General features: G+C 37.0%; 1 protein-coding gene across 1 annotated transcript; it reads right to left on the bottom strand.

Annotated features, from left to right (window-relative positions):
- Positions 1-7,109: 7,109 nt before the first annotated feature.
- On the bottom strand, positions 7,110-11,179 carry LOC107282657 (goannatyrotoxin-Vere1-like). Its single transcript, XM_015810467.1, has 3 exons — positions 10,992-11,179; positions 8,249-8,323; positions 7,110-7,170 (listed from the first exon to the last, which is right to left on the bottom strand). The coding sequence occupies exons 1-3, from the start codon at positions 11,177-11,179 to the stop codon at positions 7,146-7,148; spliced, it is 288 nt and encodes a 95-aa protein (XP_015665953.1). The 3' UTR covers positions 7,110-7,145.
- Positions 11,180-16,756: the final 5,577 nt, after the last annotated feature.

Raw genomic sequence — 16,756 nt, 5'->3', positions numbered from 1 at the left:
CTATTGTGGAATTATACCAAGCAAGGTTTAAAACAGTGGAATTTCTAACTACTAATATCAAGAGGATAGGCAAATGGTAATAACATTTATAAGGTACTGTGGTGAAAATGGTATGAAGTCATATAACTGCAAAGCGTAATAAATTAAATTTGATTCTCATCCATTTCAGATTTTTAAGATAAGTAAAAGCATAAGCCTCTACTTTGCCTTTCCTAGGAGCACAGAAGAGACCAAGTTCTCTCTCTTTTTGCTTTTCCAGTTATTGACATGAATTAATTTGAACCTATAATTTGAATTGTTTAATTTAATTAAATAATTTAATTTGTACCTATAATTTGACCTAACTGGGAGCATAGCCTTCTGATATACTGATAGGCTGGTATAAAACTGATGAGATATTCTCTGTCAAATTATCAGTCTTTTCAAGAGGGATATAATGGTTCACATGAGAGCTTCCAATTGCTCCAAGTCATGCTGTCCACCTAATTCTGTCAAGAATCAAAGATGCTAAAAATCTTTGTTGCTGTCCTCTCTTTCTGACTATACCACATCCCTTTCACATGTCTCTCATTTATCCACATCCAACAACTCTGGCCCATTCTGCTTAAGACCATGCCCTGTTTTCATACACCACACAACAGACTAACTCAGTTACTTACATGACATTTGCAATAGTGGCAAATATCTGTAGGATGAGGGTGAACGTTTGTTCTCTGAGCTTGTGGGTTGGTTTCCAAACATTTCATTACCAGGCTAGGTAACTCCACTGAAGATGTTACCTAGCCTGGTAACGAAACGTTCGGACACAAACCCTCAAGCTTGGCAAATGAACCTTCACTCTCATTACTTGACATTTTATGGCTAAATATCCTATGTGTTGAGGCTGTATTAAAGAACCAAGGACTGAATCTGGAACGTTGCATTGGAAAACTTTCCCAAATATATTAACTCTTATCTGGACCACCAAAAATGTGAAAGCAATGAGCAAACTTCAAAATAAATATCTCTCTAGGTAAAAGCAGGTTTGTACTGCAAGTAGTACTGTATATTTCCTGTGTGCTAAAATAGATAAGAATTATTGGGGTTTTTTTATCCCAGTGGACTGCAAATTGAATAAAATTACAACTATTTGGTTTACATAACATATTTATTATTGGGATGCCTAAAGATTATAGTTTGGGATTTGTATGAAGCCATTTAACTTTTGCTTATTTGGTGTTTTTTTTACCCATTTGCAAGTTATGTCCACTATCAAGTGAAGCTTTAGCAAACAACAAACAGATCTAGAGAACATGAACAGATAGCACCACATTCACCTTTGAAACATGGAAAAGGGAACCCAAAGTTGTTAAAGAGTTTTCCAGTTTCTTCTTTCACAAGATATGAAGATCATCATACCAAGATAAACCTAGGGGCAAAGGACTACCCTGTCACAACTGGCCCTATATGGTGGGCACCTTCTCCTCTCAGTTCCTAGCCAATTGATTTTTCCGGAGGATTCATCTTTTGCAATGAGCGGTCAAGGCTCTCCATTGTGCCTAAATATCATCTCTGCTACTTCTCTTGACAACTCATGTGTATCAGCAGAGATGAAGAGAAAAGGTGGGGAAATGGATTTTTGAGATACTAGTTCTTCCAGCATTGAAAAGACCCCCTTACAAAGTTATGGCTGAAAAGCTAGTTTCTTTCTTTATACCCAAATGGGAATGGAAGTGCTCTTCCCCCTCCCAATCTTTCTGACAAAATCATGGGCAGTTTTATGGAAGAGTTGCTCCTTTTCATGATACATCTGCTATCCCTTCCCCTGGCCTAGTGCATGGATGTTGAGCCCATATTCTGGGAGATGAGAATGTGTATATAAATGTCGAGCAATCTTCCACAAATGATATTTGTCTGCATCTTGGAACTGTGTTTTTATTTCTACATGGCTGCACTAAGTTGCCTTGCTGCAGCTACCACTAGGTGGAACTCCAGTATACATGAAGTCCCAAAGGTCTGTTCCAAGTTTTACTTGCCTGGAATAAGTGTTTTTATTTGACTGGGGTGGTTGCCCTTTAGGCCAGCTGTTCGAAGTCTAAGCTTTGAGGCATGAATTGTGTGGATTTAGGAAAATCTCACTGAGAAAAAACAATCAGGCGTCAATAGTTTTCTTTGTCTTTATAATGGACTATTTTTTCTATCCTGTCGGCAGGATTCTTTAGAATTTCTTATGGTATTTTTAAGCTTTATATTGTTGCGAGTTTGCAGAATACATTGCTTTTATTTCTTTAAGCTACAATATGGGCATTTTTACAAGCATAGCCCCCAAATCAGCTCGACTTCTACAATTGCTGCCACCAGCTGTGTTTACCAGCTGAGCTGTTTTATTTCAGACTTAATTATATAGTATCCAAAACTGCAAGAAAAATATGTGGAAAATGCTTTGTAAAACCTGCAGGCAGAGAGTATCATCCTCTTGGTGGTACTTGTGTTACTCTGTCTCTCACCTCCTAGCTTCAGGCCAGCCTCTTTCCTTCCCAGTAGAGGTCAACAATTTTTGAATGAAATATAGAAATAGTGCCTTGGTGACTCTGTATTTCCTCCCATCCATCCCCCTTCCTCAAATAGCAAGGACCCCTCATTTAAAGAGATAGGTTATCACATATACTAGAGATGGGGAACTATGGCCCCTTTATGACTTGTGGACTTCAACTCCCAGAATTCCTGAGCCAGCATGGCTGGTTCAGGAATTCTGGAAGTTAAAGTTCACTAGTCATAAAAGGGCCATAGTTCCCCACCCCTGACATATACACTAAGTAAACATGGATGTGGTAGAGGAACATACAATAAATGCCATTCTTTATATTCCACTCTTTGTCAGCAGGAAGGGAGACTTAAATGTTTTCCACATTTTGAAATGTGCAGATACTGTAAAATGTCTAGAGCTGAGGGATTGAGAGGGAAAACATTGTGGTATGAGATTGCCCTTCAGCAGGCTACTGTGTCACAATTACTCACCTTCCTGACCTAAACAAGCCTCACGGGAGAAGTTCCCTTCCTTATGAAATATTTCCCTTAGCATTTAATTGAAGTGTGGGAATTTTGCTAGCCCGCAGACAGCTGGAAACAAGTTTTGCAATGATAAATCACTCACACATATTTTTAGCTACCTCATGTAAAGAGCAAAAACTTTATATCATTTATGAGAATTTCACAAGTACTTTTTTCTGCCTTGGAAGAAAGAAAAAAGAGAAATTATTTATGATTGTTTCTCTTTAAAAAAGATTTGGACTGGAGACCAATCAAATGCAGGTCCATCTTCTGGCAGCTCTTCAGATACAGGATTTTTGTTCATTAACCATTCAAATTAACCATTAACCATTCAAATAGCAGTACGCCTCTTTTCTGTTGGAGTCATCTGAGTGTATTTTCCCAATCAGGTTTAATTGCTCAGAAAGTATTAATTATACTCCAAAGATATAAAAGAGTCAGAGGCAAGTGTTTAAAAAAACAGCGTTATTGGCAAAATGAATATTTAGTATTAGCTAGAAAATAAAACTTCAAATACCATCTGTTTAATTTTGAACTCCTCATCTCTTTAGACATTTTTTAAATATCAGTTCACTTTCCAGTTTCTGCAGTAGATTGCAGAAGGGGATGTAATATGAAATATATTAAAAATTATTATTCTGCAAGACACTGGAGTGCTTCTCCTCTTCCTTCCTACTTTAGAAATACAATTTCATTATGCAAAACGTCTTACTTCATCTGAAATCAACTCACATCTCATACATCAAAATGATTATAAAAAAAGAATAGACCACTTACCAGCTGTTCAGAAAGGTTAAGAATTCCTTCTATGTATATCACTAACTTACTCATTCCAATAGCCTTCACACTGATGAATAATAGGGTTGTTTCCAGTTTCTTCTCTAGATAATGTTACCTGTTTCTATAAAATTTTATCTACTCTTGATACTTTTGTCATAAATTAATTAATTAATGAAGTTATTTATTTATTTATTTATATCCTGCCTTTATTTTTATAAACAATTAGCTGTACCCGGCCACGCGTTGCTGTGGCTCAGTCTGGTTAAATGGAAAAGAAAGAAAAGAGAAAGCGCACATTTGTAATATGTTTAATTTCACAATGCTTGTGGGTATACAGTATATGTCCAACAGATGGCGCTGTTTTTCAAATAAAAACATGTTTTTACCTGTCACAGGTGTGACATCTATATAATATAGGTATATAAAAACACGCGCGTATTCGAATGCAACGTTGTGTCAAAATTTCAAAGCAATTGGTGAAGAACTTTCAGAGATTTAAGATTTTGAACAAACAAACATTTACATTTTTATTTATATAAATTCAAAGCAGTAGTCATACCTCATACTTCTCCATCCTCCTATTTTCCTCACAATCTGAACCCAGTGAGGTTCAGTTAGGCTGAGAGAGAGTCACCCAGCCTGCTTTTTTGCCTAAGGCAGGACTTGAATTCATGGTCTCCGGGTTTTTTTGCTTAGTACATCTCTCCAGACTTCCATGAGTCTCCTCTATCCTCCATAGAGCAACCGTCTAGCACTTTCCTAAGAACTGCACTGAACTAGTTATATTGTAACCATCTTTAATGGGTGAACATACAGAAGGATGAATTGTGTCCTGGTCCTCCCCTTGAGCATCAGTGCACCACACACTGACTATATACAATGAGATCAGGTGAGATCAAAGGGGGAAAGTCAGAGGTGATGATGATGATGATGATGATGATGATGATGATGATGATGATGGAAGGGATCTTGGAGGTCATCTAGTCCAACCGCCTGCTCAGGCAGGAAAACCTATACTATTTCAGATAAATGGCTGTCCAGTCTCTTCTTAAAAACTTCCAGTGTTGGAGCATTCACCGCTTCTGGAGGCAGGTTGTTCCACTGATTAACTGTTCTGTCAGGAAATTTCTCCTTAGTTCTAGGTTGCTTCTCTCTTTGATTAGTTTCTATCCGTTGCTTTTTGTCTTGCCTTCAGGTACTTTGGGAAATAGCTTCACTCCCTCTTCTTTGTGGCAGCCCCTGAGATATTGGAACACTGCTATCATGTCCCCCCCCCCTCATCCTTCTCTTCATTAGACTAGACATACTCAATTCCAGCAACCGTTCCTTATATGTTTTAGCCTCCAGTCCCCTAATCATCTTTGTTGCTCTTCTCTGTACCCTTTCTAGAGTCTCAGCATGTTTTTTACATCGTGGTGACCAAAAGTGGATGCAGTATTCCAAGTGTGGCCTTACCAAGGTGTTATAAAGTGGTATTAACACTTTACATGAACTTGATTCTTTCCCTCTGTTAACGCAGCCTAGCACTGTGTTGGCTTTTTTGGCAGCTGCAGCACACTGCTGGCTCACATTTAACTGATTGTCCACTAGGACTCTGAGGTCCCTCTCACAGTTACTACTATTGAGCAAGGTACCACCTATACTATACCTGTACAATTGGTTTTTCTTGCCTAAATGTAGAACCTTACTTTTTTCATCATTGAATTTCATTTTGTTAGATAGCGCCCAATGTTCAGGTCTTAAACTATTCTTGATATGCCCCAGTTGTAGACTGATCTTGAGGTGCAGGTAGGGCATGTGGATGCATCACCCAGAAATGTTTGCTGGGGCATCCTTGTATCAAAGAAATGAGGTTATATGACTATGGCCTCAAAGAAATGGCAAGCGTCCTTTTGCAAGATATGTAGAAAGACTGGACAGCCATCTGTTTTAATCTGAATTCCTGCACTGAACAGCAGGTGGCACTCAGTGGCCACTATTTTTTGTGTCCCTTCCTCTAATCTTCTGCTTCTCCTGCCTTTATTTCAAGTCACAGCAGCCATCTGGCTTCCTTCTAAAGTAACAAGTAACAAAGCTATATAGAATTTACATACCTTAAAGCTATCCTCAGATGATAGATGGATGGAATAAGAATAAGATGGAAATTCTACTTTAATCACAGAACAACTAAAAATGCAGGCACCAGCAATAGAGAGATGCTTACTTACAGCCTCCTGGATTTATAATGTATAAATTTACATACAGGTAGTCCTCAACTTACAACTAATCATTTGATGATAGTTTAAAGTTATGACAGCCTCAGAAAAAGTGATTTAGGACCTGTCCTCACACTTATGGCCATTGCATCTTCATCCTGAAGTCACATTATCACAATTAGAGCACTTGGCAACCAGCTTATATGCACAATGGGTTGCAAAATTCTGCAGCCACATAATCATAATTTGCAGCCTTCCCAGCTAGCTTATTATAAAAATGTCAATTGAGGAAGCCAAATTGGCTTAACAATAAAGTGATTCACTTAATGGCTGTGGTTAAAAAAAAAATCATACAATCGGGTCCAGTCATGTGATGACTTACTTTATGACACCCCTAATTTACGAAGGAAATTCTGATCCCAGTTGTGGTCATAAGTCAAAGACTACCTGTACTTTAGGGCTACTATTGGATGGTACCAGAATAAGAGGAAAGATGGTGTAAGTCTCTCTCATTTATGAGCTGAGGCAAGGCAATGCTATGGGGACACGGTAGAAAAGAAATGGGCAAACTTTGTGTTGTGTTTGAATTGTTGCAAGGACTCCAAATGTGCCAGTTGAAATGATGAAAAGAAAGAAGAAACACCTGACAAAATTCTTCTCCAGTACACTTGCTTTTTTATTGTTGATGCAGAAAATTCTTTAAATATGCATACATTGCATATACATATATATATATATATACACACACACACATACACACACACACATACACACACACACATTCATATACACACACATCTACTGTTGTATAAAATAAAGAGTGGACATAATGTGATCTTTCATGGGTGAGGGTCAATGCAGACATTGTCTCAAACAAAACCTAGGCTGAACACAAGTATACACCATATTTGCCCCCAGCACAGATTTCTTGCAGTGTCCCCTTATGCCTGCAAGAAGCATTTTCATTTTTTTTTAAATTTAGGAGGCAGGGGGAATCCCCAAAAAGATGATTTCCCAAGATTCAACATTTGATAGAAAACAGAAATGGGAAAAGAACAGGCTTTTAAAAAATGTTAAATGACACAACAGGAGTGGAATATTTAAAAAGAGGCAGCTTGTCTTCCATTGACTCAAAAGTCTTCACCACATATAGGAATCATCAAACCTATGGAAAAGAAAGACAACAATGAAGTGACGATGCCACCTTTTACAATATCTAAGACAGGCTGAACTAATGGTTTGCTAGTGATGTAATTATAAATTGATTCTTGACTCTGTAGGGTTTGGTAGGCTTCTAAATCTGAATAAACATTGTCCCATGCAGATAAAGCAAACAAATGGGCACAAATTCCATTTTTGCTGGGATTAGTTTGCATGGATCAATAGCAACAGTATTCAATTTATTTATTTATGTGTGTCAGAAACATCACAATTAAAGTAAGGCATGTTATACGACATCAAATTTAAAATATAAAATACAAGATTAAAATATATACAAATTAAACAGATCTTGCCCAGAAACCAGCAACATTAATTGTATTATCCAATCCAATGCTAACATAGAAATCATAAATTGTGGTCCCCACAACACTAAAAGAGAAACAGATTGAGAAAGACTTCTGTACAGAATAACTTTTTCCTTCCATTAAAGAGTGGATGATGAAGAAAATGCATAACATTTTGGCACATCTACTGGTGTTTGGTAGCATGTATGTGAGCATAAACCTATAATTTCTTGGATTTCATGATTCAAGCAGTGTTTGAGAAAGGAGATTCAATTTCTATTCAGATTTCATATATTTGAAACTGCAGGACTGTTTCTTTTGAAACCCTTTGAAAGCCTGCCACTCCACAAAATTTGTAAGATAATTTGTAGATAATCCATTTCTCTAGGAATTCTGGGATCACTTGCAACCTAAAAAGTGAATGGTGGCTTGATGGATTTGCAGCTGCAGAAACTAGTTTTTTTGGGGTTTTTTGCATGCAACCAGAGAAATGCGCAGCCTATGAAATAGGTGGTCACCGTAGAAATTTAGTATATTTTCCTCTTGTGGAGAAAGAGGAAATTATATTGTTATATATGCACCAGTTCAGAGAGGACAGTGAATGATTGCTCATCTTTGCTTTTTTTTTCTCACTATGCCAAAGTCAACAGAAGTAAAGACAAAATATTTTTAATAAGCAGAAATGGGAATGGAATGGATTGTAGCAGCCATACAACATGAACTGCTAAGAAGACTCACCTTGATCTGGTGTTGCTGTTGTCTCCAAAAACAAGCTCTGACATCAAGGATCCTGGAATAGACCTCTTGCCATACCTGATTATAAAAAGTAAAGACTGAGTAACTGAGCTAAAGCTCCCCTAAATGTTTCCCTGGAGAGGAGAAGCTTCCCAAATTTTAGTTTTTTTCCTTTGTACCCGATCCCTGTCATTACAAAATTTTTAAAAAAATCCTACCAGCTAGGACTGATTCTCTGGAATAGGCTTTGAAAGTATAACATATTACTTTTAAAGTATTTTAACTGTGTTTTGATTGTCTTGCTTTTATCTTATTTCTACATATCATGTTCTGTTAACTCCCTAATCATCCTGGATGGATCAAAAGGCAGGATATAAATACAAAATATCATGAACTAAATGGATAAATACCTAAATAAATTTTAGTTACTGATCATCTGAAAATTGCTAATAGCCAGGGAGTCCACCATCCATTTCTGTACAACCAAGTTTAAGGCAGGACATTTTAAGCATCAATCAGGCCTTAGCTCTATATTTTCTCATTTAGCAGATGAAATTCTATTTTGGATTTAGAGAAAGTGAGATAAAGCTTGGCTCCTCAAGAGTTCTCACTGATGCATCTTATGTAATTTTCTCTGCATCAATATGCCAGTACTTAAGCACTGTCTTCTTCTGGGATTTTTTAAAACTTTCCAATTTAGTTTATAGCCATGAAATTCCCTCGAAGTACCACCCAAACGTAATCCTGCTTAACTTCCACTTCCAGAAAAAGTTGGCCCAGTATTACCACCTGTTGAGGTTTGGGGTGTATAGTTGATTGCAAAATCTGAGTGCTCAGATTATATAGGTAGTCTTCCACTTATAACTCTTGGTTTAGTGATCAAAGTTACAAAAGTACTGAAAAAATTAACTGACAACCAGTCCTCACGAACACAATTGTTGCAGCAGTCTCATGTTATGTGATCAAAATTTGGACACTTGGCAGCTGGCCTATATTTATGACAATTGCACTCTTCCAGGGTCATGTGTTCACCGTTTGCAACCTTCCCAGCTGGCTTCTGACAAGCATGAAGGAAGCCAAATTTGTTTAATAGCCACATGATTCATTTGACAACCACAGTGATTCAACTTAACAAAAAAAAGATCACAACATTGGGTGCAATGTGCTTAACAACCACCTTGCTTAGCAGTGGAAATTCTGATCCCAATTGGGATTGTAAGTCGAGGACTATCTGTAGGAGATTCATCAACTAAGTCCGAGCAAATATCAGAGGACATTTCTTTAAGACCTTTTTTCCCCCTATTTCTCCACTCTTTTTAATGATCCTGAATTATAAAGAGTCCAGAGTTTCATAGGAACTTGATGAAATATTTCCATTTAATAGGTAGCTAGCAAAGAGCAGTTGTTCAGCTATATTGAAGATGTGCTCCCTTTGCTGGAAGATGCCAAGAAAAGTGTTTTTTCTGGGATGTTATAAGGACTCCTGCCTTGGGCAGTGGGTTGGACTAGAAGATCTAAAGGTCCGTTCCAGCCCTATGATTCAATGGTTTCATATCTAAACCGGCTATATTTTTCCCACTTATTCTAAAATCCAAGGATATTTATACAGAGGAAAATGTATAAGTTGCACTAAGGCTTCTGGCTGCTAACAAGAAAAAGTCCTTTGATTGGCTTCTACAGGAAGAAATTCACTGCTCTTCCATGGCTGAGCAAAAAAGGAACAGTTTCTCAAGTTGATGACTAGACCATGGACACTGAAGAGCTCAAACGTAATGCAGTAGTAAATGCCAACAACTGAGAGAGCCAAGTGCTTACTGACAGTCTCCTGGATCTGGTTTCCAATTAAGTTTCTAAGAGATGAGATCTAATAAGATGGTGAAGACTTTCATGGCTGGTTTCTGTTGGGCAGGGTTGGGCTTCAGGATTTAGTGACCATTCACTAGCCTACAATCACTAAATCCTGAAGCCCAACACTGCCCAGCTAATGAGCTGCTCCAAACAACCAACACTAATGGGGGAAAAGAGCTAATAGGGCATTTTAGAGCTGAGTTCCTCATTCCCTCCTGAAAGACTGCAAAGCACAGCAATCCCTGCAGATTAAGAGCATCATTATGTATGCACACTCTTGCACCAGGAATGACGCACTAAGGTAATTGTAAAGTGCACACACTACACTGACATTACATGCTTATTAAGAAAACGACAAATGTAAAATTTATCAGGGTGGAATCTGTAAATTCTACCAGGATAGAAATTTGAATTATGATACTTTTTGAAATACTTGGCTGAAGTTGGTTGCAACATGAAAAGAATCCAAAGCTTCTAGACATATCTGATATTAAAATCTGATCCATTGAATAATCATGATTTAAGATGATACATGTTCAAGTAAACTCTATAATTTGTCAAACAACAGCCTTGCTTCTCCCCTTATATGTACAGTATTCACCTATTTGCTATTGCAAATTTTTACTTAGAAAAAAATGTTAACAAAATGTACTTGGAGATGGTAGCTTGAGTGAAATGAGTCTCCATTAATTCCTCCTATTCTTTGGATTCACATAACAAATTCTTATCCATACATTAACAATAAACATGCAAGCGTGTTTGACTGCGCACCTCATACAAATATAGAAAGAAGAAATGAAATAAATCAAGCTGGCATTCACAGATGGACAAATGGCATAAAATATCACCCATGAAATATGCCCACTACTACAAAATCTACATTCATGCTTTTGCACACCTTTGCCTTGTCACCAAATTAATGTAATGCCGAAGGTCAGCAAGGTATTTTGCCATTTCTTCAGGTGAAGCGTTTTCTCCAGGACTCTCAGGCTTAGGTGGATAGGCATCCACAAAAGTTGCCAGACAGAACAAGATGCACAGAGCCATGGCAATCACAAGAGGCCAAGACTTCAAAGAGGCAACCATCTAGGAGGAAACAAATAGTACTGACAAATTCATAAAAAATATAGTGAATAAACCAGGCTAGCCCTAGATGTGACACTGATATTTCCAGTTCTGCATGAAATCGACCTTTATATTAACTGTCTTACCCATAATAAGCTTAATAAAAGATATTGCTGGTGAAACTTACAGTTTGTATATTGTACTCTATCTATCTATCTATCTATCTATCTATCTATCTATCTATCTATCTATCTATCTATCTATCTATCTATCTATCTATCATCTATCTATCTATCTATCTATCTATCTATCTATCTATCTATCTATCTATCATCATTTGATATTGCATATACTTATCATTTGTATGTAACAAATTAACAATTGCCTTAATGCACTATCTCACCCTACTGAACATCATGTTCACTGATATCTTTAGTTTACCAAACTCTTCTTAAGAATTTGGTCCTGTGGAGCATTTGCTGATAATACTTTCTAAAACCAGTCTAATCCTGACTGCACTGGAACACAAACATCTGCTTGGAGGAAAGTACACAAAGAAAAGTAAGGTGGGATGTGAGGTAGCAAGAACCTTGTCCATCTATTCCATAAATGCACAATGGCACAACTTTTACATCACTGAATTTCCTCAACCCTGCCCCAGCTACTCACTGTGAAAAGGAGGTACAAAGGCAAAGCTGAATATGAAGAGATGCTGAAGCTCTGCGATCTTCAAGTTGAATCTTGCAATTGCTTCTGTTAACAGCTCTCTCAATCAGGATTTATATGTTTGGTAAGTGAGTAAATGAAGGAGGGGGAAGACTCCTCCCCCTCCCTCATTTTCTCTCTCCCCCACGTTCATTCAATCATTCACCCATAATTTGTTGATCAATGCAATTCTGTATCAGCTACCTTGATTATCTTTCCAAGGAAACTATATATGCATGCCAAGGGAGGGAGGAATTTATCAGAAAATTAGATGAACCCATAGGGAATTAAGAACTGTGTCTCTAAGCCAGTATCAAAGAACTACAACTTTCAATGACCATCAATAGGATGGTAATGATGGAGAAATATACCTCCTAAGAGAGTATAATGCAGAGTGGAGAAACATGTTTTTAAAAGCATAAGAAATTTCCCATTGGAGTGGACAAGTACATAATTAAGACAAACTACACTGTAAAAGAAACTTCATCCACATAGTAGACCAAATCTCTTTGCTTATGACTATTCTTTTAGACAGAACCAACATCAAGGGCTTAGAAATAACATATGGAATCAAAGGAAGCATTGTATTTTCAAGTAAAACAGAAGTCAACATTTTTCAATAATATACATAGATTGCTTTGACAGTTCATGATTATATATGGTTGCAAAAGTCAAAGGGAACATAAGTCCAGAGAATGGTTTTGTTCTCCAAATTTATTGTTTTCTTTTTTTATAGGAATGGTTGACAGCGGAACCTGCCTGTAATTCTTTTAGGACAGTGATGGCGAACCTTTTAGAGATTGAGTGCCCAAAAACTGGCCCCACCCCCCCCCACTCNGATCGCCCAGGCAGCCCAGCAGTGCTATGGTGGCCACACCCTCTGCCCGCGTCCTGCAGCATCAACTGCATGATGGGGTGTGAGGGCAGAGTCTTGTCTACACTGCCTGGCTGCCATGTCCTTGGCTGCGGTGCTCCGTGTGGGCCACGCTCGAGGGTGAGTCTCCTTCAGGGGGGCTGCTGGAGAGAAGGGGGTCACAGGGGAGGCAAAGCTGGGGCAATGGCACGTATGCCCGCAAAGAGGGCTCCGAGTGCCGCCTCTGGCACCCGTGCCATAGGTTCGCCACCATTGTTTTAGGATCTCTAATAATATTTCAAACTTATGGAAAAAAATATGGGCAAGATTTTCTTTTCTGAATTCACTGCACAAAATCATCTCAGGATGAACTAGGACTGCTTGAATTTTCATTTAAAGCATCTTTAATGAACTATTAAGTTTTATTTGGTTAAAAAAGGAGTTTCTGCAGGTTTTATTCTGCTAGTCATTGCCGACTATAGGGAGGCGTTGCTCATATCCATTTCAAGGCCATTGAATCTTGAAATGTCCAAAGACATTTTCACAGTCATGTGACCAGCATGACACTATGGACCACAGTTACCTTCCCATCAAAGTAGTACCTATTTATTTACTTGCATTTGCATGCTTTCAATCTGGTTGCTTGGCAGGAACTAGGGTGGGAGTGGGAATTTACCCCATTGCGTGGTTTCAAACTTCAGCTGCAGCTTTTTAACCAACAAGTCCAGTATCTTAACAACTGAGCCAGCACGCTGCCCATTTGGGCTTAGATATAAATTATAATTTAGCCAATATTTATTATTTATTGAACTGCCACTTCCATTGTCTTAGTGGAAAAAAATTGTGGTCCCCAACTGGTTTTGAACCACAACTCCCAGAAGCTCCAGCCAGCATGGATTATGATGAGGGCATCATGAAAACATGTCTGTCTTGCCACTTTACTTTTATCAAGAGAATGGAATAGCCAATATGTAAGCATTGATGGAAGACTATTTTGGTATCTCAATATTACTTTTCTAAAGTTTTCAAAAGTACATTTCATCCAACAGAGGTTACTATGATATGTAGTTGAAGAACATGTTGGATTCAGATAACAGCTGGATTGTATTACATGAAATGGAAAAAATGGCCCCATTGACTTTGCTTGTCAGGTTATAAAAGGGGATCACATGACCTGGGACACTGCAACTGTCTGAATTCTGATTACAGTGATCATGGGGATCTGCAATGGTTATGTGAAAAACCATCACTTTTTTCAATGCTGTTGTAACTTCAGTCACTAAATAAACAGTTGTAAATTGAGGACTACCTGTACATCTTTTCTTGGTGATTCAACATACTCCATATACATCAACAAGCAGTCCCCCATCCTCCTCCCATTCCTCTTAATTAGAAGGACAAATGATTTGTTAATTAATCATTGCTTTGCTGTCCAATCTCCCATTAAGAGTTGATTGCATCACAAAGATTTCTTCCAACCTAATCAATAGTCATCCAAGTTCCCACTTTATAGACAGATTAGTTACCCTTGTGGTTTCAATTCATTAAAACAATACCTCAAGTGGAAAATATTTCAAGTTTTAAGCATTGCCAAGTCATGGGCTAAACTATGTATCACAATCTGGAATGATATGAAAGTTTGTCTTCCATAAATTCCAAACTTAAAATATTATTGACTATTTGATCCTCTGCTCTGCCTTTTAATCTTAAATTTTGTTTTCTGAATAGTCACACAGTGACTGATAGCAATAGATAATTGCTTATTTTACACTGAAATTAACAGTGAGTGAGTTCTTGTAACATGCTGGACGTTCATCTCTGTGATTTTAGAGTTCTCAGCTGAAATTCTGAAAACTGAAGTTTTAGTTAAGAATGCTAACGTCACAAGGACCTCTCCAAAATCTTACCACTTATGAACTGATCTTGCAATTTTTTTAGTTTTAGTTTGGGTGTGCTCATGTAATTTAAAAATAATTTAGAAATCCGTGCAATGAAAGTAGCAAATGAAGAACATTAGAGAGAAAAAATCTTTTTATAGCAGTAAAAGAAAAATTCATTTGGTCAAACGTTTTATGCATGTAAAGTAAAAACTCTCCTAAGCCAATTTGATTGCTTGTGACTGATCATATGGCCATCCATTTCAATTTCTGGACAACACAGTAGACGGAATTTGCCACTGCCTTCTTCAGGATCAGTTTTCAATTTCCCAATCTTCCCTATAACACTTAACCTAATTGTTATTTCTTGAACCCATATACAATCAGTGCTCCTTCATGCACATTTTCTAACTGTTGAGATGTAGCTCACAATTAAACAAATGCTCCAGGATATACAGTATATATATATATATGCAAATTATCTGCAAAATGCAAATAAGAGAAAAGCATGAATATTTGCTTCAACATTTATCTGCAGAAAGTATGCATTCAGAGAGACCAGCATACAAAACATACATATTAAAATAAATTTATACAAAATCCAGAAGCTTTGTCTATGAGGACTCTTTTTATGATACAGGTGAGAAAAAAATCTTAGTTAAAAATAACTGGAAATCTTGAACAGAATTTTTTAAAAAAACATTCTATACAAACTGAAGATTAAAACCCTGTTACTTTTGCAGGTTTTTGAAAATGCCCAACCTGGAGTTGGCCTCATATATATAACAAGGTAAAAAGAATGTCCTAATCATTGTAGAGGCATCATAAAAAGAAAGACACGTTTAAAGCTGCCAACATGGTAGTGAAATATAGAACAAACTCATCACAATTTAAGCAGAATAGACTAATTAGCAAATATCAATAATTATAATATAAACATAATTTCACTATTCATAAATAAGTGAATAATGAAAATATATGCCCTCCCTAAAAATCAGAGAAAGTAAGGACAAATTAAAACACAAAGAGAAGAAGATTCATAATTTTGAAGTGGTATAGAAGAATATATTTTCTGACTTTCCCAAAATAAGTGGACCACTGTAAAAAGACAACAATCATAAAACCATTTCCTGGAAGATTTGCCACCATTCCTGGATAGGGAGGCTCTACTCTCAGTCACTCTTATCCTAGTCATCTCCCAATTAGACTACTATAATGCGGTTTACATGGGGCTACCCTTGAAGAATATCTGGAAACTTCAGCTGACCCAAATGCAGTGGTGTGTGCTCCAAGATCTGCACATGTTACAGCTCTGCCATTTGAGCTACATTGGTGGCCAGTTTGCTTCTAGATCCAATTCAAGATTTTCATTATAACCTTTAAAGCCCTACATTGCATAGCACTGAGATATTTGAGGAATGCCTTTCTACCTATTCCATCAGGTTGTGTGGATCCTATTGTAAGGGTGTGTTGATTACTGGAAGGTGCTTGTGGATCTCATTATGGTAGATAGCTGTATGATGGTTAATGAAATGGACTCTCTGTGCTTCACTGCTATGTTGGTTTTATCCTGTTTCTATTTTAATCCAAACTGGTTGTTCTAATGTTTTTATATAGTTTGATTACTACTAAGTATATTGCCCAGAGTCGCTATGTAAGATGAGTGGCTATACATATGTGAATGAATGAATAAATAAGGTTAAAAATCCAAATAGATGTACAATACAACAGTGAACACCTTGCATAGCCTGACTCTGAATTGAATTAAATTTTAAATTGGGCCAGAAAAAATTGGCAAAAATATTCCAATATGTGGACCAGTTATATATATATATTATATATATATATATATATATATATATATATATATATATATATATATATATATATATATATATATATATATATATATATATATATATATATATATATATATATATAATATTTATTAAATTTATATACCACCCTATCTCCCTTACGGGACTCAGGGCGGTGAACAGGCGATACTAAAAACCACAATAATAAATAAATAATTTCTATGCTAAAATCAAATTAAATGACAGGCCTGTTCTAAAAACACCCCATACAAAACCCCCACTAAAACATAATCAAACTTAATCAAACTACGCCAGGCCGGCCGCACGGAATAGATGGGCCTTCAGG

The sequence above is a fragment of the Protobothrops mucrosquamatus genome, unplaced genomic scaffold (genome assembly GCF_001527695.2).
Source record: "Protobothrops mucrosquamatus isolate PMUCROS unplaced genomic scaffold, P.Mucros_1.0 scaffold10, whole genome shotgun sequence".
NCBI classification, from domain to species: domain Eukaryota; kingdom Metazoa; phylum Chordata; class Lepidosauria; order Squamata; family Viperidae; genus Protobothrops; species Protobothrops mucrosquamatus.
This window is presented reverse-complemented; position numbering and strand designations above follow the sequence as displayed.